Below are 27,670 nucleotides of genomic sequence, written 5' to 3'. Positions count from 1 at the left end.
TGAGAAGGCCTTTCACACAGCTCCCCCCGCCCAGGTCCAGCAGCCACTGTGACTGCCTTCTGCACTGTTGTCAGGGATGGTGGATATAATCCTGTAGTACCCATGTCCTTCCAGAATAAAAGTTAAAACATCTGAGACATATTTCCTGAGTTGGATTTGCATCTGTGCTCCAAATACAATCCAGGGCATTATTTTAGGCTACTATTAAACATGCTAATCATTGGTCTGGATTGTTAAACTGTGCCTAAACATGATAGTCTGAATCACAGCAATATTGGAAATTTAGACTATGTTACTCAGCTATTTCTAAAAGGCTAGGATGATAGATGGAGCACCTTTTGACAATCAGGTTGGCGCAAGACAATTAGCATGAGCACCAATACCAACATCAAACAAATTCATTATTCATGTATAGTATCAATTACAATGAAGGTCGTGATGATGTGTAAAGTCACTCCCAATATTAAAGGGCACTAGAAATATGGGAAGTTGATGGTAGCTGTCAATTAGGCTGCAAGTGGTCACAGTTGATCCTGATTATCCACAGACAAGGACATAAAATAAGCCAAAAATTTCAGATTATGTATACAACAGTAGAATGGAGAGATAGCCACTGATAAAAATGTGAGTGAGTGTACTTTAATAATAAAAGTGTACAGGATCGCTGAACAGCATTTGGTTGACTTGTCATGATACAAAGGAGTGAGAAAAGGGCCAACTGCTAGCACAGGTTCCAAATCAATTATCCCAAAATGCCCTGCCAACTAAACTCTGGTAGAAGATAAAGGCAATTTTATGATCAAAAAGATGGGAATTTGATAAGGAAAACATTGATTATTACAATTTAATGAATTGCATAAATTATTGACAACAGCAAAAAGCACCCAATTTAAACACATATTTTAAATTTTCCTGCAGATATTTTTGAAAACTACAAGATGTCACATTATGCTTGATGAATGCTCACACTTTGATCCTTTGTAACAAGGAAAACAGAAATATAAACTTACGACACAGGTCTGGGGTTCTCCAGTGAATACAAACATCAACTTTGTTACAAGCTTCCGCATACACTGCTACTGCGGTACAGAAGCCCAGATATCTTCCCTCCATATCACAAGCGCAAGCTTCTTCGACACATGCATCATAGTATGGGGTTGGGTCAACCTGATAAAGTACCACAGGATCAGAAATCACTGGAGCTTTTTGTAAGAGTTTCATATCTCTTTATAATTGTTGATCATCTAACCTTTTTATGGCAAGCTTGAAAGACTGCGCCCTTAATTATGTTGCATCTCTTCTGAGCCCAAGATAAACAATATGGATTCCTGTCACAAGGGAATGTTTGGTTCACTGTATTGGAGCAGGACTGTGATGTTTTCCAACTGTTCCCAAACTCCACAGGACTGGTCACCACATAATTCCACTTTGTCGTCAAATCGTCTTCAATGTCATCATTGAAATTTCCACAGAGGCCACAAACTTTGTTCTTAAGTGCACAAAAAAAAATTAAAGCAATAATTACTATTATAAAACTGTAATATATGTTCCGTTATACTTTTCAAGGTAACGCAAGTAATAATAACCTCAAATTAAATTTGCATCTTGCCTCTCTGCTTCCAAGTATGTAATTCAGTTCTGAATGCAAAGCATTTACTCTAAATATATTTCAATAATATTCTTTGGTGATGTTGAACAATACAGTTTCAGTCTACAACGGCTCTGTTTTACATTCTCACTTTGTTGTTCCCATCATCTTAGTCTTAAGGCCAGTGCTTCAAGCTTTGTGTTTGATCTAGCTGTTTCCCACCTTAGCCTCCAGCTGCACCCTGGGTCACCCACCTGCAGTCTTAAAGCCTCAGTTTCCTGCCACTCACACCCATTCCATCAAACACATTTCTCAATCATCAACATCATGTTAAAACATGTTATCCTCAACCTCTCAGCCAGTTCTATTTTGTATGCATTCTGCTTGCTTTTCTGTTGAATAATTTAACTCCTCATTCATATATTGTCCAGCTGGCACATTTTAGCCTCTACATTTCTATGTTTCTCCACATCTAAATGGATAAATATTCCCCAGCTGTTTCCTCTAACAGAATCTCCGGAAATATCTCCATCTTTCCTCCATAGTATTTTCACTGTGGTTCTGTAACTTTTGATAAACATGCACATAAGCCATCTTGTCATAGAAGTTTATCAAGTCCCACAGTTAATTCCAGTTTCTTATTATGTTTTCTCTATTGATGAACAAATGTGAGGGAATACTATGAATTTCCACATTGTACTTACCTTCCACGTTGCATCCAGTGTGATTGACAATCTTGTACGTTTGTCCCATATCACGGTGATCCCATTTGAAAATGTCAGGACCAAATAGAGTCCAACCGTGTGAAGTGTGTAGAGATTATCTGTGCACTGGGTTTTCCCAAGGGACACTTCAGTTACTCCGTTCCCACTCAAAAGAATTAGTTCTCTATCCTGTAAGAAAATAAGGGAATTTATATCATCATCATTTCAGATTACCTCATGCAATAAAATATCCAACAGATGCTTTTAAAAGTTATAAATTAAAACACACACCTCAAATAAAATCCTGATATTCCGTGAACAAGTCACTCCATTTTCACAGCAGGGAACACTCTCTGTCAGTATTTGGAATGTACCGATTGCTCGTTGACATTGATCCTAAAATTAAATTGACTTGTGTGAAATTGTGCATTGGAACCTCGGCATGTAATCTGGGATGAATGCCAACTGAACAATTCAAATGTAATTTGTAACTTGTCAATGAAATTAAAACATTCACGACTAAACTTATCTTGATCTTTCAAATTGTAATAACAGAAACACTTAAATAAATTTCTCTTCCTGCTCCCATCCCACCACCCAAGGATTCACCCTAAACCCTGTCTATTTGTAATCTATATATTATGTAATGATTTCAAATTCTATAATATAGTGGTGGAAAACTCACTGAGGCAGATATAATAACAGGTGGAAAAGGGTTGGTGACTGGGAGAGTTAGATAAGTGTACCCTAATTCCAATTCCTCATTCCCACTGTCAGGAACACTGCTGCAATATAGTAAGTGAGAGGGTGAGAAGAGGCCGATATAGGTATTTTGCTCATTCACGGCTAGATGTTAATTAGGCTTTCTAAGGCTTATTCTCACTAGAACTTAATGGTGGTTCAATGATTTAACATGACTCACATGGGTCTCCCATTGCTCCCGAAGATCATCCAGCAAACCCACTGAATGAACAAAGGGGCCAGGCTGCAGGAGGAGTGGGTGATTGAAAACTATTCATCTATCTTTTCTGTTCACTTACCAAACACATTGTGACTCTCATCACTATCTTCAGGGGTCTAGCAACGATCTGTAGTGAAAGCCATGAAGCATTATCATCTTCAGCCACCACTCTCAGTGTTGCTGACACCAAATGTAAACCACTGGCCGCCTATGATCTGACAGCTCTTAGGGTGTCTCTTCCAGAGTCCATGTTGTTGTGGGCGGCTTGACACTGATGAGGTAAGTTCCCATTTGCAGTGAAATCACATGGGGCCTCCAGGGAGGAATCAATGCAAAATTTCCATTGTTTGGGGGAACCCTCCTCTTTTGAACTAAATCTGTTTGAGTGTTAGTTTCCACATTAATACTAATGACACCCAGCTCTACTCTATGCCTCCCCTCTTGACTCCTCCACTGTTTAAGTTCTTAGACTTCTTATTGAATATTCAGTATTGGATGAACCAGAAGTTCTTTCAGTTAATTATAACATTACTTTCAATCTGTGCTCCCTAACCACTGATCCCATCCCTTTCCGTAGAAATGTCTGAGGTTGAATCATGCCTTTCACACAAACTTGATGCTGTATTTGTCCCAAGGATGAGCTTGTGATCACATTTTCACTCCATCACTGAGACCTCTATTTCCACCTCTATAATGTCACCTTATCTGCCCTTACTTCAGGTGATCTGCTGTTGCCATCTCTAAACTTCATGACAGGCCATCCACATTCTACCCTTCAGAAACATGAAGTCACTCAAAGTTCTGCTGTCCATTCTGAACTTGCATCCACTCACACACCATAAAATACTGTACTTACTGAGCTGTATTAGCATTTGGTTAAAGCAATGCTTCCTTTTTAAAGTTCTCATCTGCATTCTCTAATCACGGCCTATCCCTCCCTATCTCCACAATTTCTTCTGGCTACCCAACTCTCCAATGTATCTGTACTCCTTTAATTTGAATCTCTTTAGCAAACTCAATTTTGGTTAATCTGCTGAAGCCGTGCTGTCTTCTGGCAAGACACTTAAATTCTTGAATTTCCTCTTGAAACCCCCTTCATTGGATATCTCTCTTTCTTCCTTTAAGATGCTTTTTAGAAACTATCTCTTTGACCAATCTTTAGGTGACCTGACCTTATATCTACATTGGCTTGTAGCATTCCACGAGGCTCACTCAGATGTCGTCTTATGTTAAAGGTGCTCTGTTTCAGTTGTTGTTACTTTGCTCCCAAGTGGATGCAAAGACCAGAAAGGGGGAAAGGCAGGGCTTTATTGATTTTTGGAGAAGAGGCAGAACCTTGTACATCACAGAGGGAGAAGCAAGATCTTATAGATCTTGGGGAGAGAAGCAGAACCATGTAGATCTTGGGAGAAGAGGCAGGGCTTTATAGATCTTGCAAGCTTTAGGTGGAGGCTAGGACCTTAAAATCATTGTTTTTATGACTGAAGAGTTATTCTCATTTCAGCAAATCTGATTGATAGCTTTTTATTGAGGCATTTTCAGCCTATCTCACTTACGTCCAGGCATAAATTTGAGTGTGTCTGTAACCATTTCTGGTCAGGTTTTCAAGACTGTGATATCTGCTGCATGTGGGCCTATGTGACCATTAACTGCAAATAGAATTGGACTCAGATATACTACTATGTTCGCACAGCCTGTCAAGATTTGCAAATATATAATAATTGATTGGGTAAAAGTAGTTTGAACTAAGGACTGTAAATAACTGGCATATTGTACTGATGAATTCATGATCATAATCATAACAAACTTGAAAAGAACAGAAGCTCTTCAACCCTCTCCAGCATGATGCAAATGCAAAATAAGATATTTCTGTCAATCCCAATGTGTTCACATAGCTTGGATTCTGTATAATCCTATATCACCAGTTATCTGTTTCTCAGTCTTCTATCCATCCGTGTACAAACCGCTTCCTTTCAGATATTACTTAGTATTTAAGAGTCTATTGGCATCAATATATTTTTGCCTTAATTTCATTTTACAACAAGATGATTAAATAATTATATTGTTCGCTAGTGGGTGTCAATGACATAGCACATTTTTGTGCATCATGGGAAGTGAATGTAACTGGCAAGGCTGACATTTATTACATTTCCTTAATTGTCTTTAGACTGGTTGTGGTGGTCCATCTTCTTGAACTGCTATAATTGATGTAATGTAATTACATCTACAGTGTTGTTAGATATTTATTACATTCTCAGAGTTTACCTGCAACATTGTGTGAGCAACTCATGCTGTTAGAAGAAAAAAACTGAAATTTACCAAATAGTGATTGAAATAAATGTCATAGTAAGATAGGGTTACCAATGAATCTACCATGATAAATGGGGCTCATTATAATTTACCTCAACAATGGTGTATTCACAGTTCCCATCATAGCTGTATCTTCTTCCATCAAAGGTTATGTAATGACCATCTCCATAAACTAGGCAGGTCTTTGGACATGGTTTATTAGTACATGTCCATAAACCACCTTTGCATGTGCTGCGATATAAATGGTACAGATTAATACTGTTTATCAATTTTGTGTAGTTGGTATTACATAGTTTTGTAGCATTAGATGGGGTGTTTGGTTAGCTCAGTTGGCTGTACAAATGATTTGCATGCAGAGTGATGTCAAAATTGCAGGTTCAATTCCTACATTGACTGAGATTACCATGAAGGACTCTCCTTCTCAACTTCCCCCACTTGTCTGAGGTGTGGTGATCTTTAGGTTAAGCCACCACCAATCATCTCTCTCTACTGAGAGGGTAGCCAATGGTATGCTAGGACTATGGCAATGTTTTTCTTTACTGGTGTTAAATTGTAATATCTATACAAGCTCACCAGTCATTGCAGTCACTTTTGATTGTTTCTCCTGAATTGAAGATTTCACCACCATATGAACAAGGACACTTTTCTGGTAAAATGCAGTTTCCATTGTAATCTTCCACCAAGCCTCCAGGACACACACAGCCAGGGACACAAGCTTTTGGCTTTATAAAAGAGAATACACAATGTCTCAATTGGCAGTGTTGGTCCTTGCACATGTACAGGATGTATGGATTGATTGTCACAAAGCTAAAAGATGCTTCATTTCCATTATTTGTTGTGTAAAAAAAACCTCCACAATCTGTAGTTGTATAAAACCACAATCTTTTGCACTTTGTGTTATAAATTTAATTGAAATTTATTGCATACAGTGCAACAACATCCAAATTGATTATTTCATACATTATATAGTTGATTCTGTTAAAAATAATTGCCTTGAGGCCTTGTACAACTCACTGGCCTATAAATTAAGACATAGGAAAACCAAGAAAGTGCAAATTTAGGGTTACTTACGCACAGTCTGTTTAATGTTTGACACGTCTTTCTACAAATATCAGGATTCTGACAGTTTGAAAATTCTTTTTCTCCACATTCTAAAGAAAAGAACAGCACCACATTTTAAGGCAATTGTTACTTCTTACTTTGATTTTAATTTTAAATATTGTCTCTTAGTTGTTGTAAAAGAGGTTGAAAACAATTATTTACCTTTTGGTACAAATGGGCCCTTCTCACCAGGGCAGGAAGGAATTCCATTGACACAGAAACTGAGAGAAGAATCGTACTTTGTTATATTAAAGTTGTTTGTTCTTAATGTTTGATACAAATTGTGCCGAGCAAAATAAAAGTACTCACCACTGAGCTCCGTCAACGTTAATAGGCTGGTCTTTTTGCACAATCAAACCACCAAAATAACATGGGCATTCTGATCTGCTCACACATGCTCCTTTCTCATTCATGTACACTCCTTCAGGGCAGCCACAACCATCTACTGGTACATCCTGAACCTCACAGGTGATATCAGGCCTTGACAGGAATCTGCACGTACGGTTACAGGCTGTCATACCATACTGGAAAACCTGAGTACTTGGGCAGGTTACACCTGAGAAAAACAGGAAGGGTTCCACATCAGCTATTTTACTTCAGCCACAAGTGCAGTTGAATTGCTAAGTGTCAAAACACTTCATGAATCGCCTTTTACAAATGTAACCACAGTATTCTTTTCAGAAAAAGTGCAACAGGATTAGTTTTTATGTAAGGCCTTGTTCTAGATTTTTCAATTTATTCATATTGTAACAAATGCTAAATGATTAATTTTATTTCAGGAGTACGAGTTCCTAACATAAAAGATGCCAGAATGTTAATAATAATATCATTATATCTACTTAATTAGCAGAAAGGAGTCATATACTGTAAAGTCATTAAGAGCAAATTACAGTGGATGTTGGAAATCTGAAATAAAAACAGAAAGTTCTGAAGAAAGTCAGCAGATCTGACAGTATCTGTGGAGCGAGAAAAAGAATTTACACTTCGAATCCAAAATGATACTTCAGCAGAGGTCCGATGTCAGATTTGAAACATTAACTTTCCGAGGAATAATGATTTCACGCAGATTGCTGCTCTGATCCTTCAATTTTATGAAATAAGGAAGTTCAGCATTTCTGAGAGGAGATGCCACTCAGGCCTCATCCAGTAAATGTGGAGCAATACTTCCGCTGACAGTTCTTTCATAGTGTAGAGCGATCAGAGGAAGGCAAACTATGCCTCCTATTCACAGCAGTCAGCTGCAGGATTCTGAAATTTAAAGGTCCTGACAGCCACTTTAGCAGCTGTTATCAAAGGCAACATAGATAAGGTAAGTGTGATGTTGAAGTGCTGAGAGAATAGGGTGCCTGCTGCACGGTAGGGGGTTTGACTGCTAGGGTGAGATACCAGATGAGTAGGGGATAGGGTGCCTGGTTAGTAGGATTTTGCGTATTGTGTCAGCTTCAGCGTGGAGGATTGGGTTGGGCCAGGTCCAGCTGCGTGGAGTGGGGTGGGTGAGGTTGATGGATGGTGCTGTGGGATCAGTTGCAGGGCATTCGGCTCAGATTGGGTCCCATCCAGTCTGGTGGTGATAGTGGGTGGGGAGAAGGGGTTGGGCCCGAGGGGGTGTGTGGCTGAGTCAAGATCTGAACTATTTAAGGGTCTGTAATCTATCCAGAATGTGTCCAAACGCACTAAACTTATTTTGAAATAACAATGTAAGAAAAAGCAACAAGGGCAGATCATTCAGTTCCACAACTCACTCCACCATGTAGTATAATCATAACCAATCTTCTAGCATTACTCCACTCTCCTGCTCATTTTTCAAATAGAGTCATAGAGGTCTACAGCATGGAAACAGGCCCTTCGGCCCAACTTGCCCATGCTGCCCAGTTTTCACAATTTAAAGTAGTCCCATTTGCCTGCATTTGATTTATATCCCTTCATACCTATTACATCCATGTGCAAGTCTAAACATTTCTTAAATTTTACTTGCATCCATCACTATTTCTGGCAAGCTGTTCCAGACACTCACCACTCTCTGTGAAAAGATTGCCCCTCTGGACACTTTTGTATGTGTCCCCTCTCATCTTAAACCTATGCTCTTTAGTTTTAGACTCTCAAATGCCTTTATTTACTGGCAGATCAAAGATCTATCAATCTAAACCTTCTGGGGGCATTTAATTTCAAAGAATGACAACTCCCTGAACAAGTGAATTCTCTCTACAACTCAGTAAAGGGTAAAGCTGCCACAGTCCCAGGGAAAAAGAGTGCTGCTGTCTCATTAGAAAGAGACAACTGGTGGTGGTTTAACCTATGGGTCACCATGCCTCAGACCAGGAGAGAAGAAGAGGAGACCTTCGCAGGCTGTGGATGAGGGATATTTGCAGCTTTCAACACAGATATTGAGAGGCTTTTTTTTTTAAGGTAAGGACAACAACATGAACAATTTCCATTTTTGGAATAAAACATGCCAACATTCTTCAGAGGAGTGCTATATAGCAATATTTGACAGTAAACTAAATAAGAAGCTATTAGAACAGATGGCCGAAAACTTAATTGAGTAGATAAATCTTAAAATGGGTCTTAAGTGAGGAGAATCAGATAGGGGGGCAAAGAGGTTTAGAAAATCAAAGTTGCTCAAGGACCAAAATTAGAGGATTCTTGGAAAATTGGCGTCAAGGTACAGATCTAGCATGATCTAATTGAGTGACTGAGAAGACCTGAAGAGTTGAACACCGCACCCATCTTCTTAATGCTCCTCGACCACATCCATCTTTGATTATAACTTATCATGTGATTACAAACCACTTACTGCAAATTGATCTTCTCCAGTTATTCACAATGATGCCTTTCGCAGCACAGGCATGAGAATAAGCTTCTAGTGCAGCACAGATACAGTCATCGACCCTCTCACAGTGACATGAGGCAACTTTACACATCTAAAACATACAACAAAAAAAAATTGTTGAAAATGACTTCTTTTATCATTTCTATTATAGATGTCATTTTGAATGTAAAATTATACAGAAAAAATTATTTATTTTCATTTATTAATATATTTCCATAAACTTAAACTTGAAAATACCATACAATTGGAATCAGTAAGGAAATGTGACTTTAAATTTCTGAATTGTTGTGTTGTTAAGATGATAGTCAATTCTATATATCTGATTAATTGGGAGCACAATCTGACTTGTGCATCCAAACAGTTGGAAATAATATTTCATTCAAAACTGATTTTGAGTATTGCATCCATGATAAATGATTGCTGTTTAAAGTTGGCCCTATAAGTGACACACAAGCAAATGAGTAGCATGGTGGCTGAGTGGGTAGCCCTGCTGCCTCACAGCGCCAGTGGCCCAGGTTTGATTCCAGCCTCGAGTATTTATTTTGTGTGGGGTTTGCACATTTTCCTTTTGCCTGTGTGGGATTTCTCCAGTTTCCTCCCACGGTCTAAAGATACGCAGGTTAGGTGGATTAGCCATGCTAAATTGTCCCACAGTGTCCAGGAATGTGCAGGCTGGGTGGGTTAGCCATGAGAAATGTAGGGTTACTGGTCTGGGTGGGATGCTCTTCAGAGGATCAGTATGGACTTAATGGGCAGAATGGTCTCTTTCTGCACTGTGGGGATTCTATGATTCTATTCTAAATCTCTAGTCCAGTAAAATATTGTGAATATCAACTGAGTATAACTGTGGTTTCAAAGAAAGTTTTGACCTGTTATTTTGCTAATTGTACATCTTTATTTGTAAAGATTCATACAGAATTCTGTCTTACTTCAAAATACTTGGCAAACTCCACTGCAGAATGACACTTGGCGAAGGCACCTTTGGGATCCTTTAAATAAGCACAGTTTCGTTTGGCATAGATTTCTGAAATACAAATGTAAGGTATGAAGATATAAAATGTAAAGTGTTTGGATCTATGTTATGTAACTTTATTATTTTTCACTTATATAATCTCAGAATTACTTCATTTGCTCAAGCACACTAAGAGGTAACTGCTTGTGGACATTACCACTTTTTCTAAACACTCATGTACACACACTTTGGGTAGGGTCAGAGGTTACATTTGGTAAATGTAGGACAGAAATACTAGAGGTTTCTTAGAAAATTCTCTTTTCCTAAACTCTGAGCCAGTCAAATCAGTAAACATTGATCTAAGCTAGGCCTATGTCATGGCATTGTACAATATCCGTGAGATTATAACAAGCAATGGGATTTAGATTGTATTTCAATGGAATGTATTGATCACTCTGCTTATTCACATAATTCATGTAAAAATAAGCTTGTTTTCCAATGCTTATATTTGTTCTCCTCTATATTTGGCTGTATCCCACTTTCTTTAATCACTTACCCACACCTAGCTCCCATTACTGCTGCATCCCCTTTAGAGCTGTAGCCTTTAAGTTATAACATCTCTCTATGTCCTTCCCACCAAAATATGTCACCTGAGACTTCTGCACTCTGATCTGCCACGTATCCACCCACTCCACCAACTTATCTATATTTCTTTAAAGTTCTAGACTATTCTGCTCACAGTTTAAAAAGCTTCCAAGTTTCGTATCACCTAAATCATTAACAGATATCAGAAAAGGCATGTGTCTCAACATTGACCCCAAGAAATTCCTCCAACCTGAAAAACATCAATTAACTGTTTTTCTCTGTTTCCTATTACACAAACAATTTTGTATCAATGTTACTACTGTCCCTTTTAATCCATGATCTCTCACTTTGCTCACAAGCCTGCTGAGTGACAGTGCACCTTTTGAAATACCTTCTGAATGTCCATGTATACCACATCAACCCCTCTCTCACCTCTTCAACAATCTCCAGCAAGTTAGATAAACATGATTTTCTCTTGGGAAATTCACGCTGGCTCTCCTTAATTCATGTACATTTATCCATGCAACTCTTCATTTTGTTCCAACTTTCTGTTTCAAGACGTTTCCTCACCAATGGTGTGGAATTTGAACTTGTTGGCCTGCAGTTACTTGGCTTATCATTACAACTTTTTGAACATGGGCATAATGTTTGCAATGTTTCAGCCCTCTGGTACTATCTCGGAGTCTAAGGAAGACTGAAAAATTATCAGCGTATCTATGATTTTCACTCTCACCTTCTGTCACATATTTAAATGCATTTAATCTGGTCCTCGTGCTTTGTACAGACAGCCTATCCAATATTTATTTCTTATCAATTTCTCATAAATGAATCTCTTCCTCTTTAATCACTGAAGTGGAGATGCCAGTGTTGGACTGGGTGGACAAGATCAAAAATCACATGACACCAGGTTATAGTCCAACACGTTTACTTGAAAATGCAACTTTCAGAGCTCAGCTCCTTCTCTGAAAGCTTGCATTCTCAAACAAACCTGTTGGACTATAACCTGGTGTCGTGTGATTTTTGACCTTAATCATTGAAGTTTACTTTCCCTCTATTAATTATTCTTTCTCTGAATTATTCAATATTCTTTCCCACAGTCAGCTTAAACCTTATGAAACAGTGGTCATTGTCCCTAAATGATCTCCCACTGACGTCGATTTTATTGTCTCATCTCAACCTATTCTCTCAACATCTTCTGCTTAATTTTTTCTCTAAACAGCAAATTTGTTTTCATTATACTGGTAATGTATTCTTAAGGCTAATGTGGTGCCACTATTTAATGAAGATGGTAAGGAAAAGCCAGGGAACTATAGACCGGTGAGCCTGACATCGATGGTTGGCAAGTTGTTGGAGGGAACACTGAAGGACAGGATTTACATGTATTTAGAAAGGCCAGGACTGATTAGGAATACTCAACATGGCTTTGTGCATGGAAAATCATGTCTCACAAACTTGATTGAGTTTTTTTGAAGAAGTAACAAAGAGGATTGATGAGGGCAGACCGGTGGATGTGATCTATATGGACTTTAGTAAGACGTTCAGCAATGTTCCTCATCATAGACTAGCAAGGTTAACATAGGTTAGCAAGGTTAGACCACATGTAAAACAGGGAGAACTAGCTAAGTAGTTACAGAACTGGCTTGAAGGTAGAAAACAGAGGGTGGTGGTGATGGGTTGCTTTTCAGACTGGAGGCCTGTGACCAGTGGTGTGCCACAAGGATTGGTGCTGGGTTCTCTGCTTTTTTGTCATTTATATAAATGATTTGGATGTGAACATAGGAGGTATGGTTGGTATGTGTGCAGATGACACCAAAATTGGTAGTGTAGTGGACAGCGAAGAAGGTTACCTCAGAGTACAACGGGATTTTGATAAGATGAACAAATAGGCCGAGGAGTGGCGGATGGAGTTTAATTTAGATAAATGTAAGGTGCTGCATTTTGGAAAGGCAAACTAGGGCAGGACATGTACACTTAATAGTAAGGTCCTGGGGAGTGTTGCTAAACAAAGAGACTTTGGAGTGTAGGTTCATAGTGCCTTGAAAGTGGAGTCGCAGGTAGACAGGATAGTGAAGAAGGCATTTGGTATGCTTGCCTTCATTGGACAGTATATTGAGTATAGGAGTTGGGAGATCATGTTGTGGCTGTACAGGACATTGGTTAGTCCACTACTGGAATACTGCGTGTAATTCTGGTTTCCCTGCTACAGGAAAGATGTTGTGAAATTTGAAGGGTTCAGAAAAGGTTTACAAGGATGTTACCAGAGTTGGAGGATTTGAGCTATACGGAGAGTTTGCAAAAAACTGGGGTTACTTTTCCTGGAGTGTCGGAGGCTGAGAGGGGTGGCCTTATAGAGGTTTATAAAATCATGAGGGCCATGGATAGGGTACATAGTCTTTTCCCGGGGTGGAGGCGTCCAAAAGTGGAGGGCATAGGTTTAAGCTGAGAGGGGAAAGATTTAAAAGGGATCTAAGAGGCAACGTTTTCACACACAGAGGACAGCGCATGCATGGAATATGCTGCCAAGGAAGTGGCGGAGGCTGTTACAATTACAACATTTGAAAGTTATCTGGATGAGTACATGGATTGGAAGGATTTAGAGGAAAATTGGCCAGATGCTGGCAAATGGGACTAGATTTATTTAGGACATCTGGTCAGCCTGGACGAGTTGGACCGAAGGGTCTGTTTCTGTGCTTTATATCTCTGTGACTCGATGACTCTATAAATACTGAAGCTTCCTTCATTCTTCAATCACCCAGCTTCTATTTTGATGAATTGAGGAAGTGGTTGTTGAATCAATTCAAAGTTCTGATTTATGCAAAAACAAGTAAATCAATCTTTGATATCTAACAATAGTTGTTGGTGAGTGGGGAAGCATGGGTGTGTAGGACGAAAGAGATTGCTGTTCAATGAGTGCTGTATACTCTGACCAGTTAAAGAATTAAGACCCTCATTAAAAGAAAGAGAAGCGATTTGACCACCTAGAGGAAGATTCCATTCAAACCTACCATCTTCTGAGCTAACGCAGGTCGGGTTCACTTGTGGTGGAGGGCAATTATCACCTTCTCTCCAAGAGTTAGCAAAAGCTACATATGTGTACTCCACGATGCCCTGGGCAGATAGAAAGTCATCTTCTGCATTGTGATTGAAGGTTCCACATAAACCTGGAGATGGAACAGCACGGTTCATTGCAAAAGAAACGTCATGGTCACATGTAACTTGCTGTGATGGATAAACACAATTCAGCCGATTTCACTAATAATCCACATTTCTTTGAAAGGTTACACAAGAATGTCTTTGTTTTGTCTAAACAAGGATATTTTAACCTAACTTGCTTGTTGGGAATTTGTACTGAAAACAAAAAATACTGAAGATCACAATAGGTCAGATAGCACCCATCGACAGAACGCAAGCTAAAGTTTCGAGTCTAGATGACTCTTCATTCAGCATTTTTGCTTTCAGTACAGACTCCAGCATCTGCAGTAATTTGCTCCTCCCTCATTGGGAATTTGATAGGATCAGAACAATGCTGTTTTAGACCCAGTCACTGGAGTGTACTATTTGGTGGAATGTTGTACCTTTCGTGGTTCCTTTGGCAGTTTTGGGCAATGAGATGTAAAGCTGCATGATGGGATGTATCTGTATTTGCATCTTCAACCCAGACTCTGTTGATACTTGAAGGAATTTTGAAGACTGGTGAAATATTTTGATATCACCTGTTAAAAAAAGAATAAATTAATGCCAGTTTAAACATTTTATTTGTTGTTAGGTTGTATGGTAGATTGTTTACAAAAGAATGTTACCATTTACTAAAGGAACTCCAACACTATTTCCATTATAGTCAACAGTGCCATCATTATTGAATATGTAGCTGTCCTAGAAGGAAAACAAAAGTATGCTTTAAAATTCAGGAAATAACAAATTGGGAAATACAAATTGCATATTTGAATATTGCAAACTCTTACCTGATACTTGGTGTATGTAACTCTCTGTAAACATGTCTGCTTATATGCTACTTGACATGGATGCATTTCAATTTTTACTGACCAGTATTTTGTCTGTGAAAAATTAAAAGTTGCAAAAATTAAAAATGATTTTGATTGGCAAGATGTGAAATTTTAAAGCAAAGGATTTATTTCAAAAATTAAATGACAGCAATTGGAAACAGTTAATCAGCAAAATCTGACTTACAACAATAGCGTAGTACGAACAGTCACCAATCAAATTATAGTATCTGCCATCAAATGTTGTAATATGAGTTCCTTCTTCAGTCTTGCAAATTTCAGGGCTGTTAAGATCAGCGCACTCCCACATTCCCCTTTGACAGATGCTAAAATCATAACAAAATAATTTATAATAAGGTATTTTTGTTAAAAGTTTTCACATTCATTTATTGATGTGTGTTATAATTAATTAAATAAGTAATTATTTTTACCATGACTGGCCGAAAGTAGTTCTTATTCTTCCAGACTCATATGCAGTTCCACCATATTCACAAGGACATTCCATTTGGCTGATGCACTTGTCATCACCTCGTATATTATCAAGGACAGTGCCTGAAGAAAAATAAAATAAATAGCTCAGTGTTTTTGCTCATAGCAAATAACAAGGAGCATGATTTTTACCAGAAGATGTGCAACCGGTTTTGCTTTCTTTTGACTAATTTGGAAGCATCCTACGAATTGGTAATCTAATCTGATCAGCAAGTATGACTCTGAGTCTTTAGTAGCCCATCATTATAATTGTCCACCCTACTCTCGTGCTGATACCTCTCAGTCCTCACCCAACTGCTTCAGTTCCAGTGAGGCTCAATGTAAGCTTTAGGAACAGCATTTCATCTTTCAATTAAGACCATTACAACCTCCTGGATTCAGCATTGACTTCAAAGTTACCAATTAAAAACTCTGTCCTTTTGTTATTTCCAATTCTTTCCGTATTTTATTTCACTCTTTCAGTCAGAGGCGCACATGATCCAGTCACAGATTTTCTTTGCTTTATTTCTTGCTCTATCTCTATTCCCTTATGTCTTTTCTGTCAATTTTGCGTGAGTCCCATTCTGTCACACACCTTCCTTTTGAGCTTTTCCACATATCCCTTGCTCAAAATCTATCACACTTCCAACATGATGTAATGTCACAGACCAGATACATCAGCTCTGTTTTCCCACTACACAGATCTGTCAAATCGCCAAGTATGTTTTACCCCAGTATTCTCTGTTTTCACTTCAGATTTGCAGCATCTGCAGTATTCTGCATTTCAATGAGTATTTCCAGCATTTTTTTTTATCATTCCAACTTACACTGTTGTATTTTCAATCGTAATATCTAATGATAGCTTTGACAAATAGACACACAATTAGAAACCTGATTACTTTTAGTTAATCAGTTAAAATGAATATCATGTCCTTAAAGGAGAAACACATTGCTTAATCTCGAAATACTGCAAATTATCTGAAACTTATCTACATTAAACTGCAGTAAACTCCTGACAACATTTTTTGAAAGGAAATTTCTTTACTATACATGATTATAGAACAGTCATGTTAAACAAGAAATGTGCGCATGTTTCAAGGAATCATTCAAAAAATGAGAAACAAGCTCATGACATCAAAAAGCAAATGAAAAATTAGTTCAGCCCTTCTATTGTCATCATTTTGTTGATTCTACTGTTTATTTTATAAGTCAAGCAGTTAAAAACAATTTTCAATGTTAATATTGAATACATTTAGGTAAAATTATTCTCAAAGAAAATTGAACAGTTCAGAAGTCTTAAGCGTAACTACCTTCTGGACAGCCACAGGTATTCACACACTGATCACATTGTTGCTGAGGGTTTGGGTCAGTACAGGTTGACTTGCAGACAGGACCACACTCCATATATATCTGATTCCCAGGACAGGTTGGGAGTGCTGAAAACAAAGGGTCTTTTTAATATAATTTGCCTTGTGTATTGCTATTAAACAGCTAAAAGATCATCGCAAATATCTTGTTCAACAGTTTAGAACATAGAACATTACAACGCAGTACAGGCCCCTCGGCCCTCGATGTTGCGCCGACCTGTGAAACCAATCTGAAGCCCATCTAACCTACACTATTCCATTATCATCCATATGTTTATCCAATGACCATTTAAATGCCCTTAAAGTTGGCGAGTCTACTACTGTTGCAGGCAGGGCATTCCACGCCCTTACTACTCTCTGAGTAAAGAACCTACCTCTGACATCTGTCCTATACCCCTCAATTTAAAGCTATGTCCCCTCATGCTAGCCATCACCCATCCGAGGAAAAAAGCTCTCGCTGTCCACCCTATCTAATCCTCTGATCATCTTGTATGTCTCTATTAAGTCACCTCTTAACCTTCTTCTCTCTAACGAAAACTGACTCAAGTCCCTCAGCCTTTCCTCATAAGACCTTCCCTCCATACCATGCAACATCCTGGTAAATCTCCTCTGCACATTTTCCAATGCTTCCACATCCTTCCTATAATGTGGCGACCAGAACTGTACGCAATACTCCAAGTGCGGCCGCACCAGAGTTTTGTACAGCTGCAACATGACCTCATGGCTCCGAAACTCAATCCCTCTACCAATAAAACCTAACACACCGTACACCTTCTTAACAACCCTATCAACCTGGGTGGCAACGTTCAGGGATCGATGCGCATGGACACCGAGATCTCTCTGCTCATCCACACTACCAAGAATCTTACCATTAGCCCAGTAGTCTGTATTCCTGTTACTCCTTCCAAAGTGAATCACCTCACACTTTTCCGCATTAAACTCCATTTGCCACCTTTCAGCCCAGCTCTGCAGCTTATCTATGTCCCTCTGTAACCTGCAACCTCCTTCCGCACTATCCACAACTCCACTGACTTTAGTGTCATCCGCAAATTTACTAACCCATAAATGACAGACAGCAGTGGCCCCAAAACAGATCCTTGCGGTACACCACTAGTAACTGAACTCCAGGATGAACATTTCCCATCAACCATCACCCTCTGTCTTCTTACAGCTAGCCAATTTCTGATCCAAATCGCTAAATCACCCTCAATCCCATGCCTCCGTATTTTCTGCAATAGCCTACCATGGGGAACCTTATCAAATGCTTTACTGAAATCCATATACACCACATCAACCGCTTTACCCTCATCCACCTGTTTGGTCAAACAATAAACCTGTTTATTCAAACAATGATTGAAATAATTGTTTCCCCTTTAATAGAGTATGTCTGAAGTTCTGCCTGACCCTTCAAAGATAACTTACCACATCCCATCACTTTTCTCCATTTCTTCCAAACTGAATATTCTGAATTTACACACTGATGTGACATTTCTGCAAAATTGGCACAATTACATTGCGCCACTCCTTTGCAAGCACAAATATCCTTCTGACATATCTCTATGTATTTATCTTCCATGGCTTTGTTAGAACAAGACGGGAAAATCTTTGGCATTTCTGAGCAGACCTGAACATAAGAAATAAAACAGGAGTCAGAAAGATAATTAAATAAATCAAATTATTAAACAATATTTGGCACTACAGTAAATGGAAGGTTGTTAACCATGTAAAAACACATCTTTAACAGAGAGTATAAATTTTCTTATTCAAAAGGGAAACAATGATCATCAACAAAACTAAATCAGCCACTCCATCACAGAATTTGAGTACGGTAAACAGCTGTATATTAAAACAAATAAATAAAACATGTATGACCATCAGGAATGAGTTTCCAGTGTATATAAAAGTGTAAACAAAACTGTATCACAACCATATTAAAAAAAACTATTTTCAACATCACAATGTTTTATCCTTGTGAATACGTAAGCATTTCCTAACTGGAAACATTACTTCCTTTGTCACAGTTTTGTGTCACCATAGCCATTGTAAATTACTATATTGAAATCTACCATTTACTTTTACCAAAAAGCAGTTACAGTGTAGCCTACGGTGACTAAATTTATTGTTCATCCCTACATATTATCTATAAGGGGAGGCAATGGCCTTGTGGTATTATCAGTAGACTGTTAATCCAGAGACACAGGTAATGTTCTGGGGACCTGGGTTCAATAAATATCTGGATTTAAGAATCTAATGATGACCAAGAATCCATTGTTGAATTGTTGGGGAAAAACCCATCTGGTTTGCTAATGCCTTTAGGGAAGGAAACTGCTACCCTTACCTGGTCTGGCCTACATGTGATTACAGATCCACAACAATACGGTTGACTCTTAACTGCCTTCTGGACAATTGGGGATGAATAATAAATGCTGGCCTAGCCAGTAATGCCCTCATCCCGTGAATGAATAAAATAAACCACCCTGCCCACTAATGCTTGTCTTGGAATGCTTTCAAAGAATTTACATTGCAAATTATCATAAATATTATCAGAGTATCAAAAGAATAGCAGATTCACCAACATCTTCAGGAAAGGGAGCTTAGTCTGATTGTGGTGACATTTCTTAGCACATCACTTGGTTTTAAATTCGTTGACTAGAAATGACTCCACCCACAGTTTCTCAGGATGATTGGGGATGAGCTACAATTTGGTCACCTGAATTCAATCTGTTAACGTTCATATTACGTTAAATCCCCAACAGATATGGTATCCTTCAAGTATTCTCGGGCCCTGAGATTTACCTTAGCTGAAGCACAATTAGTTTCTTTAGGGAATGTTGTAGTGCAGGAGCTATCTGAAGAATCCAACTTGTATTGGATAAAGTCCAATTCTGCAAAATCAAATAAAAAGTGAACATCATTTATTTTCCATGCATTTGATTATTTTTAATGAAAATTAGACATGATAGAACTGAACAGAATATTATACACGATTAAGATATATTTCATAGAGTGGGACAAAGAGTTCATTTATTTTTACCAGAGGTTGCTGAGACACTTTCATCAAAAGTTCCACAAAGGCCACATAATTGTCCATGGTATTGACCATCAACTGTTACCTGAAATTGGCAGAGAGCTATTTTAAGCAAAAGATGGAAATCGTCACACGATTTGACAAATTTATTATCTCCATTGTGCTGAACAAGCAAATAGTTAGAAAAATCAAACTCTTCCTATCAAAAGAGGTGTGTTACATTATTACTCCACAGAAGGATGCTTCCCATCAATGTGTATCAGTGATATTAAACATACAGAAGAAATTAAGTCAGTTTTAAAACCCTTTATTAATTCTAATGGCTTAATATTGTGAATGAATAGTGCACTTTCTAAACTTTCTTACCTGTAGTGCATCTTGGTAATTCCAAGTCAGAATTATAGTATGCTTCCGGTTTGAAAATGACACGCTAATTCCACGATGTTGGATATTAATCACCTTGTCAAAATATGGCAATGAAATTCTATTTAAAAAGTAACAATAAAAGAAAATATATTGGAACTCCAAATAATGACTTGCATTAAGATTTAATCAAATTAATTTTTTTGCAATAATATTAGATTTAACAACATTAGGATCTATATTTCTTGTCAAATCCTTCCAATAGTAGAAAGGTAAAAAATATGGTATGTAGTGCAATAAAATGAGCAGCTTCCCCAAAGGAATATCCATATTGGACTATTGCAACTGAAAGCAGAGGATGATGGCAAAATAACTATTGCAAAAACAAGAGCAAGTAATAGACAGACAAGAATTCCTGGTGTTGTTGAGGGCAGAGCTCATGGCTAATGGAACTGGGGATAGGGGTACTGGATTGAGTCCTGGCAAATTTACTCCTGTTCAGTGCCTGGCAGATGTTGGTCGCTTCTACACATATAGGTCCTGCAATTAGTATCAAAACCAATCAATAAACTTAACTTACACAGTGCCTTTAACCATAATTGTCCCATTCGCCACAACAATCATAGCACCTTCAATTTTCATGAAGATGTGTTCCAAATTGCCATTTGAGCCTCGCCGGATTTCCACATTAAAATCTTCCATGTTGCCTTTGCATTGGCGAGTCAGAATGTAATTACATGTTGATGCCATATGGTAAAAATCGTCCGTGTAAGTCCTGATTGCTCCTTGACCCCATGTCCTGCAGGTACCTGATGAAATATAAAGAAAGCAACCCATCCATTGGAACAGCTATCAAAACATTACAGTTGTGATAGCTTTTATGCTATCTTGTAATGTAGAGGGATGAAGTGATTGAATATTCATATATGTTGGAAATGCATACAAAGATATACTTACGTGGTCCTTCATATGATTTGCTAGAAACATCCCGTGCATACCTAAAATTCTGTGTGACAGCAGATCCATCCAATTCTAGGAGGAAATATGTTTACATTTAAGTTAGTTCATAGAAAACAAAGAAGTTTGAAATCTATCATCAAAGTCAATAATTATTTCATTTCATACAGTATTACTTTTCCTGTAGCATTTTTTAAAAGTAATACTGATCTTGATTTTGAACAGATCCATTACTTTGTGGTTTCAATGTAGAAATTCTGTGCTGAGCATGGTATGTCATATTTGATATAATTTGATGTGATTGCCAAGTGTGCAGCAATTAACTTTCTAACCTTCATTGAAATTAAGGATTTTATACAGTAGTCACTGAAGCTAGTATGGAGACTAATGAAACAAGGGACCCTGCACCTTTCTAAATCTGGAAGTAAGTTGTCCACAAATATCTAGCAGATTCCGCTTTCTAACAGGAAAGTAAATCTGGAGGCAGGTCAAAGGGATATTTTGACTGCAGCAACCACAGCATGTAAGTAAACAGGTACATTTACTTTTAGTTTAAATTCTCAGAAAAAAAATGAAGTGTTTAACCAGGTTGAGATAAAAATTAAACAAAAGGTAAACATTTTTTGGAAGAAAAACATACTTGAAAGTGTGGTATCTCTGACCACATTACAGAGGTATAAAATTAGGTTTTTATTTGGGATGAATGAGTGAGCGGATTTTGCAGCCATTATGAAGTCAGTGTACTGTCAAAAACCTATGTACACCTTATTAATAAAAGGTTTAACTTTTCCAAGGATAAATGTGGAAACGCTCATCAATTCAATTGATTTCCAGTGATTGTAATCTCAAGGTGCCTCAGTAGCAGACCCTCTGAAGGAATGTAGCTCATTGGCAATTGATTTTGGATTTTTGCATTATTCCAAACATGGGCCAACTTCCAAAGTTGTTCCTAGTTTCTTTGGATTATTAACAGTGAGTACATACAGTTTTACTGGAATTACCACCACAAAATATGGGTCATTCAAATCTTTGAGCTACTCTTTTTTTTTGCCTTAGGTGAATTATAACTTTTTGTATTGGGTGCTTTTATTATTTTGATGGGATTTCTGGGCAATATTATCTGAAAGCACAGTTTTTCTATATATGCAGATATCAATCAGCTCTATCACACTGCCACCTGTTTCAAATTTGGCAGTCTTGTTAAATTATCAGATTGTTTATCTGGCATCCAAAAGTGAATGAGCCGATACTTTCTCCAGCTAAAGACTGGGAAGAATGAAGCCATTCTGTCCACCATTCCGTAACCTCGGGCTCCAATTTTCTCTAATTTCCATCTATAATGTTTTGTTTAGCTTAAAATAACAACCAGAGGTGATACTGCTTACTTAGTAAATACTGCCACAACATACTTCAACTAGGTCTTCATGAAAATTTGTAGCTCGGGTTGTAGATGCAGTTGCTCGTTAGCTTGCCGAGCCGGTTGTTCCAACTAGACAAATTCATCTCCACCTGTATCAGTCCAGTTATTCCGGATGTGGATGTTCAGGCAAATTTCAGGGCCAAACTTCCTCGTTCACTCAGCCCATGTTTAAATATTGCAAAGTGTCCTGGAATTGTGCTTTGTTTTAAAGCTGCTGAGCTGACCTAGAGTTCTGGGTTCAGGTGCCTTGCATTACTCTCTGGAGTGGTTGCATACTACTTTTGGGTAAGTCTTAACATAACTAGAGCACTAGTTAAGAACTTGAAGGCAACTTATCAGCTTCAAGCTGCAATAATTTAGAGAGCAGACTGCTATGGAAATCAGATATAACACAGTGTGGAGCTGGAGGAACGCAGCAGGCCAGGCAGCATCAAAGGAGCAGGAAAGCTGATGTTTTGGGTCGGGACCCTTCTTCTGAAGAAACGTCAGCTTTCCTGCTCCTCTGATGCTGCCTGGCCTGCTGTGTTCCTCCAGCTCCACACTGTGTTATCTATGATTCCAGCATCGGCAGTTCTTACTATCTCTGCTATGGAAATCATTTCTTTTGTCTCTGGAACTGGTTAGATACAACTTTGCCAGAACCATACAGGACCTGGTCACTTCAGTCTTTGACCATCAAAACAGTGAGGCAGTTGTTTGTTTGACTGTTCTTTAATTTTGGTTAATGAATCTGGAATTGAATGACAGTGTCAGTAATGGTGGCCATTAAGCAATCATCAATTGTTGTGAAAACCCTTCTCATTCACTTGTGTCCACTAGGGAAAGAAATCTGCTGTTTCCACTGGTCTAGACGTGACATGAGACCCCATAGCAATATGGTTGACTCTTAATTTTCCTCTGAAGTGGGAAGCTTCAGTGCTTAAGGGCAACCAGGGGTGGACAATAAATGCATCTTGCCTGCAATATCCACACCTCAAAGTCTAAAAGGTAAATATATATGGCCACTGCAAAATGAAATAGCAATGAAATGTGCAGTTTGTCACTTTCTCTCCTGCTCAGTACAGTGGGCAGAAGCCAATTAGTCTTCCAGTGTGAAGAGCTTTCCTGGACTAAATGTTGCAGACTGCTGGATTTCAAGATCCAGGATTGCGTGCTAAGAGACACAATAAAGCTTGAGGCAGCTACTACAAAACATGGTAGGAAAAGGACACTATCTTAAGTCTTCCTGCCATAGTGTACTAAGGAACTAGTAATTTATTGAATCCCTTGAGTTTTATGCTTTTCACTGAATGCATATAGTAAATGGCAGAATATTTCATTTCAGAATTTTAAATGTTAACTCACCATAGTTGTTCATTGAATAATCCCGTTTAATTCGTTGGTGGGAAAAAACATCATCTGTGTTAAACAAAAATCAGTCTTACACAAATGATTTAACACATTCAAAATTCTTACACAGAACATAATTAGAGAGAGACTTTGATAGTTTTACTGTGTTTGAGAGGATTTGAAATTCAAATACCAATGGGTTAAAAACATGCTGAAGATAGCTCATTTTTGCCTTTACATAGCTGTTTAATTATTGACTAGAAATACATCCTAATCAGTAGCAGGCTATCCTAAAGGAGAGGTAATACACAATCAGTTTGAACATGACATTGATTTATCACCTATTATTATAGGCTGACAAAAAATAATTCTAACAAATGACATTTTCTATATAGTACATTATGCCCAATCTGATACTAAGCAGAAAATTAACTGCGACAAATGAACACATTACAATGGTTAGGTTGGAAATAAATTACACATTTGGCTAGATGGTTAAATTGTGGTGCAGCATGTCAACAAGATGGATTCAATCCCTGTACTGGCTGTAGTGGTTCAAGACTTTCTTCCATACAATACCTTGTGCCTGATATGGGTTAACGTCCCTCAGGCTTTGCAACCAAATGTGGCTCTACGAAGTCCTTCCTGGACTTGAGCTGATTGCCAATAAGTGGCACTAGCCATCTCAGTGCTATATTAAAGGTTGGAATGATATTTCAGAACTGTTCAGCAAGCCTTTAAACCGGGAGTTTTTATTCCAAAAGCACTTTACATGTGTGCATCACACAAAAGCAAAACACATCAGTTATCGAAAAAAACTCGCAAATCATCATGGTTGAATGTTATTGTGCCACCCCCGCCCAAGGAGGCAGGAATGGATGTAAGGCAGTAAAATTACCTTCCATGCCCCAAACAATCATGGAATTTTACTGATGGCCAGACTGTGACTATATAAGGCAGTAAAATTACCTCCCAACCCCCAAATAATCGGGGAATTTTACTGATGGCCAGACTATGACTAAATACCTAAATTCCAGCTATTTCCTTCTCTGCCATTCTTCTGTTTCTTTCTCTGTCTTCAAATGTTTTGGCTCAAGAGACACATTGCTCAGTCATCGTTCGCCAAGGTGTACATGCTGCATCATTAGCAGCACACATGCCCACACATCTGCATCCTGAAGGGTATCGAGAGGAGGAAATTCTATGCTCACTGCTGAAAGCCACTGTCACAGCAATATATCAGCCATCACCACTAATGTTTAACCTGGGTGAAGCACTCCATGAGATTTTAAAAGAAGTGTCAGGAAATTGTTACATGGCTTATAAATGTCAAACATTTAAGATTTTGTATCGTCATAATGCTGGAAGTTCTAGACAGGCCATTCTGAGAATAGTTTTCCCTACCAGCACTTCCACTGAAGGACCAAAGGAAGATTCAGGGACTAAATAAATACTGATCTGACCCTATGATGTACAAATATTCTTTTATCGGCCTAAATCATTATGACAATATCGAAAACCGTGAGAACAAATGATCAAGACATTACAGCCAATGTTTTCTAATCCTGTACTCAACATTTTGTAATTTTAAAGCAAACGTGCAGAACATAGGGAGTTGAAAAATACAGATTCCAAACAGACTGGCCTGCAGAGATAGTAAATGGAAATGAATGAATGGCTGCAGCACTTCATTCGTTTTGCATCACTGATTTATTAGGCATTGCTTCATCCCACCAGTTGAAAAATACAACCTCTGTTTTGAATGTGAAGATAAAGATTGTACAACAATTTGAAAAATGTGTTTGCTAAGTCATATCCTAGATGGTTAGTGTTTTTCCATAGGTTCTAAAGCAGATGAATGGGACTTAGAAAGGACTGCCAAGCAATCTATAACTGTACATGAATCAATAATTCTGTAAATCTATTTACTCTCCAAACTCTTAAAACACTTTAAGACATGGTGCAACTGGCAAGAAAATGGAATGTCCTCCTTCTGCACTGTAACAATTCTGTGAAAGGTTGACACAAGCATTATTGATATTAATGCTGATATTATAGCTGAACAAAATTGTGCAGATTCGGTGTATACTCAAATGAGTGACGGGCAACTGGGATGCAATGGATCAGAAAGGAAGCCCAAATAGTGGGCAAGAAGGAATGGAAAGGCAGTCACCAAAGGCCAAATTTCTTTGCCATCATCATGCCACCCTCCCTAATGCCAGTGCAAATTGTAGGTAACAGACATTGGTAATTCACATCATAGCACACCATTGTACCACACCAACAAAGACAAGGAGAAGATTTTTAGATTTTTTCTGTGACCAATACATAGATTTGAGCATTCAATGAAATCTGAGAGCTGCAACACTGCAGTACTGCAAGATGAAACATTGATCAGACCTTTCAAAAATGTCAAGCTCTTCAAATGAGACACACATTCCATTTTATTTCACAGACCCTGCAAAGTGCAACACTTTTTGTGCCTAAAATTGTAAATGTCAATATTAGAATCTTTTTCAGTATGTCCAGTGTTGGATTTTCAACCAGTAGGTTGGAAGGATAAGGTTTATTCATATATCCCATCAGCGTCAAGTAAAGTGGAAAGCCAGGATCTATGGTCCAAGTGGCCAAAAGTTGTATTTACACCTTTTCCCCAAGATCTTTGGCCATTCTTTTCCAATGGTTTCAGTGGAAATTAGGGAGAACTCCGAGGGAATTCTACCTGCTTTGTTGTCATTAATAAAAAATATTTACTGATTGAGAAATAAATAATTAAAAGAGAATACATATGTGCCTGAAAAAGTTGAGAAATCAAATTCATAGTAATGACAAGAAACAAATAAGTTCTTCATTCCTTGTTGGAAAACCTTTCTTATTGTGAAACCAATTTTGTTGTAAGATTGAGAACTGATACCCTTCAAATGTTAATTATTCTGTTATTTTTGTTTTGTAATGGCAAATATTTGAAAGTTTTTCATAACTCTGATGGTAACATCAATCTGAAGCAAAATCCTTTCCTCAAATATTTCTGATCCTTACATTATGCAGAATGTACCCCAGTTTTAACATTGATAAATTGTACCCATAGCGTAGCTTTATTACAGTTTTGTGACCTATGCTATCATCTTTATAGAATAATTTGCAGACAGGTTGTCAGCTTACGTCCCTTGATATATAATTCATATGATTCATGAAAATCCAATCAAAATCACATCCATTTAATTATTTGCTTGAAGTGAGTTAAAATAAACTCTTGGAAAATGATTTCTATTTTAACTACATTTATCAATATTAAATCACTTCATGTTTGAAATAAACATACCTACCTGATATGTTTCTTTAATATCTGAAATATAATACATTGATAAATCTTACCTTTCAAAAGGGAAAATGCCCAAAGAATTAGAAATATGGAATATTTCATTGCAATGGTTTAGGAATTGAACAGACTAACATCTGACTGGGTCCTGCCGACTGCTGGATTTTCAATTACAATTCTTTTATACCTCATCTTTGATCAGTCACATTAGAATGGTATGAGGAAATTGATGTCAGAGCGTAATAAATCTTAAATAAATAGGTATTTTAACCTTCTGAGAATGGAAAGAATTTTAATATGTAGGAACCTCTCCCTTAAGCTGTTGGGTGATTAAGGATAGGTGGGTTTAATTTTGTAAAGATAATGCACCAATATCCTCGCCAAGGG

General features: G+C 37.9%; 1 protein-coding gene across 1 annotated transcript in view; it reads right to left on the bottom strand.

Moving 5' to 3' along the window:
- LOC109926697 (mucin-19-like) overlaps nucleotides 1-27,432 on the bottom strand; it is a gene marked incomplete at its 3' end in the record, with an annotated part of 34,026 nt that extends 6,594 nt beyond the window's left edge. Inside the window, exons 1-26 of the mRNA XM_048610575.1 lie at nucleotides 27,340-27,432; nucleotides 23,980-24,033; nucleotides 21,216-21,290; nucleotides 20,839-21,067; nucleotides 20,262-20,379; nucleotides 19,902-19,980; nucleotides 19,664-19,752; nucleotides 18,290-18,491; nucleotides 16,811-16,936; nucleotides 15,464-15,584; nucleotides 15,220-15,358; nucleotides 14,994-15,086; nucleotides 14,832-14,904; nucleotides 14,607-14,744; nucleotides 14,037-14,192; nucleotides 10,424-10,518; nucleotides 9,459-9,585; nucleotides 6,974-7,220; nucleotides 6,827-6,885; nucleotides 6,635-6,714; nucleotides 6,137-6,285; nucleotides 5,656-5,794; nucleotides 2,584-2,688; nucleotides 2,293-2,481; nucleotides 1,250-1,489; nucleotides 1,011-1,167 (exon numbers count right to left, since the gene is read on the bottom strand). Of these exons, the coding sequence (XP_048466532.1) occupies nucleotides 1,011-1,167; nucleotides 1,250-1,489; nucleotides 2,293-2,481; nucleotides 2,584-2,688; nucleotides 5,656-5,794; nucleotides 6,137-6,285; nucleotides 6,635-6,714; nucleotides 6,827-6,885; nucleotides 6,974-7,220; nucleotides 9,459-9,585; nucleotides 10,424-10,518; nucleotides 14,037-14,192; nucleotides 14,607-14,744; nucleotides 14,832-14,904; nucleotides 14,994-15,086; nucleotides 15,220-15,358; nucleotides 15,464-15,584; nucleotides 16,811-16,936; nucleotides 18,290-18,491; nucleotides 19,664-19,752; nucleotides 19,902-19,980; nucleotides 20,262-20,379; nucleotides 20,839-21,067; nucleotides 21,216-21,290; nucleotides 23,980-24,033; nucleotides 27,340-27,388 (3,328 nt within the window). The remainder of the gene's footprint in view (nucleotides 1-1,010; nucleotides 1,168-1,249; nucleotides 1,490-2,292; nucleotides 2,482-2,583; nucleotides 2,689-5,655; nucleotides 5,795-6,136; nucleotides 6,286-6,634; nucleotides 6,715-6,826; nucleotides 6,886-6,973; nucleotides 7,221-9,458; nucleotides 9,586-10,423; nucleotides 10,519-14,036; nucleotides 14,193-14,606; nucleotides 14,745-14,831; nucleotides 14,905-14,993; nucleotides 15,087-15,219; nucleotides 15,359-15,463; nucleotides 15,585-16,810; nucleotides 16,937-18,289; nucleotides 18,492-19,663; nucleotides 19,753-19,901; nucleotides 19,981-20,261; nucleotides 20,380-20,838; nucleotides 21,068-21,215; nucleotides 21,291-23,979; nucleotides 24,034-27,339) is intronic.
- Between the last annotated feature and the right edge of the window lie 238 nt (nucleotides 27,433-27,670).

This window comes from Rhincodon typus, chromosome 22, assembly GCF_021869965.1.
Source record: "Rhincodon typus isolate 14 chromosome 22, sRhiTyp1.1, whole genome shotgun sequence".
Lineage (NCBI taxonomy): Eukaryota > Metazoa > Chordata > Chondrichthyes > Orectolobiformes > Rhincodontidae > Rhincodon > Rhincodon typus.
This window is presented reverse-complemented; position numbering and strand designations above follow the sequence as displayed.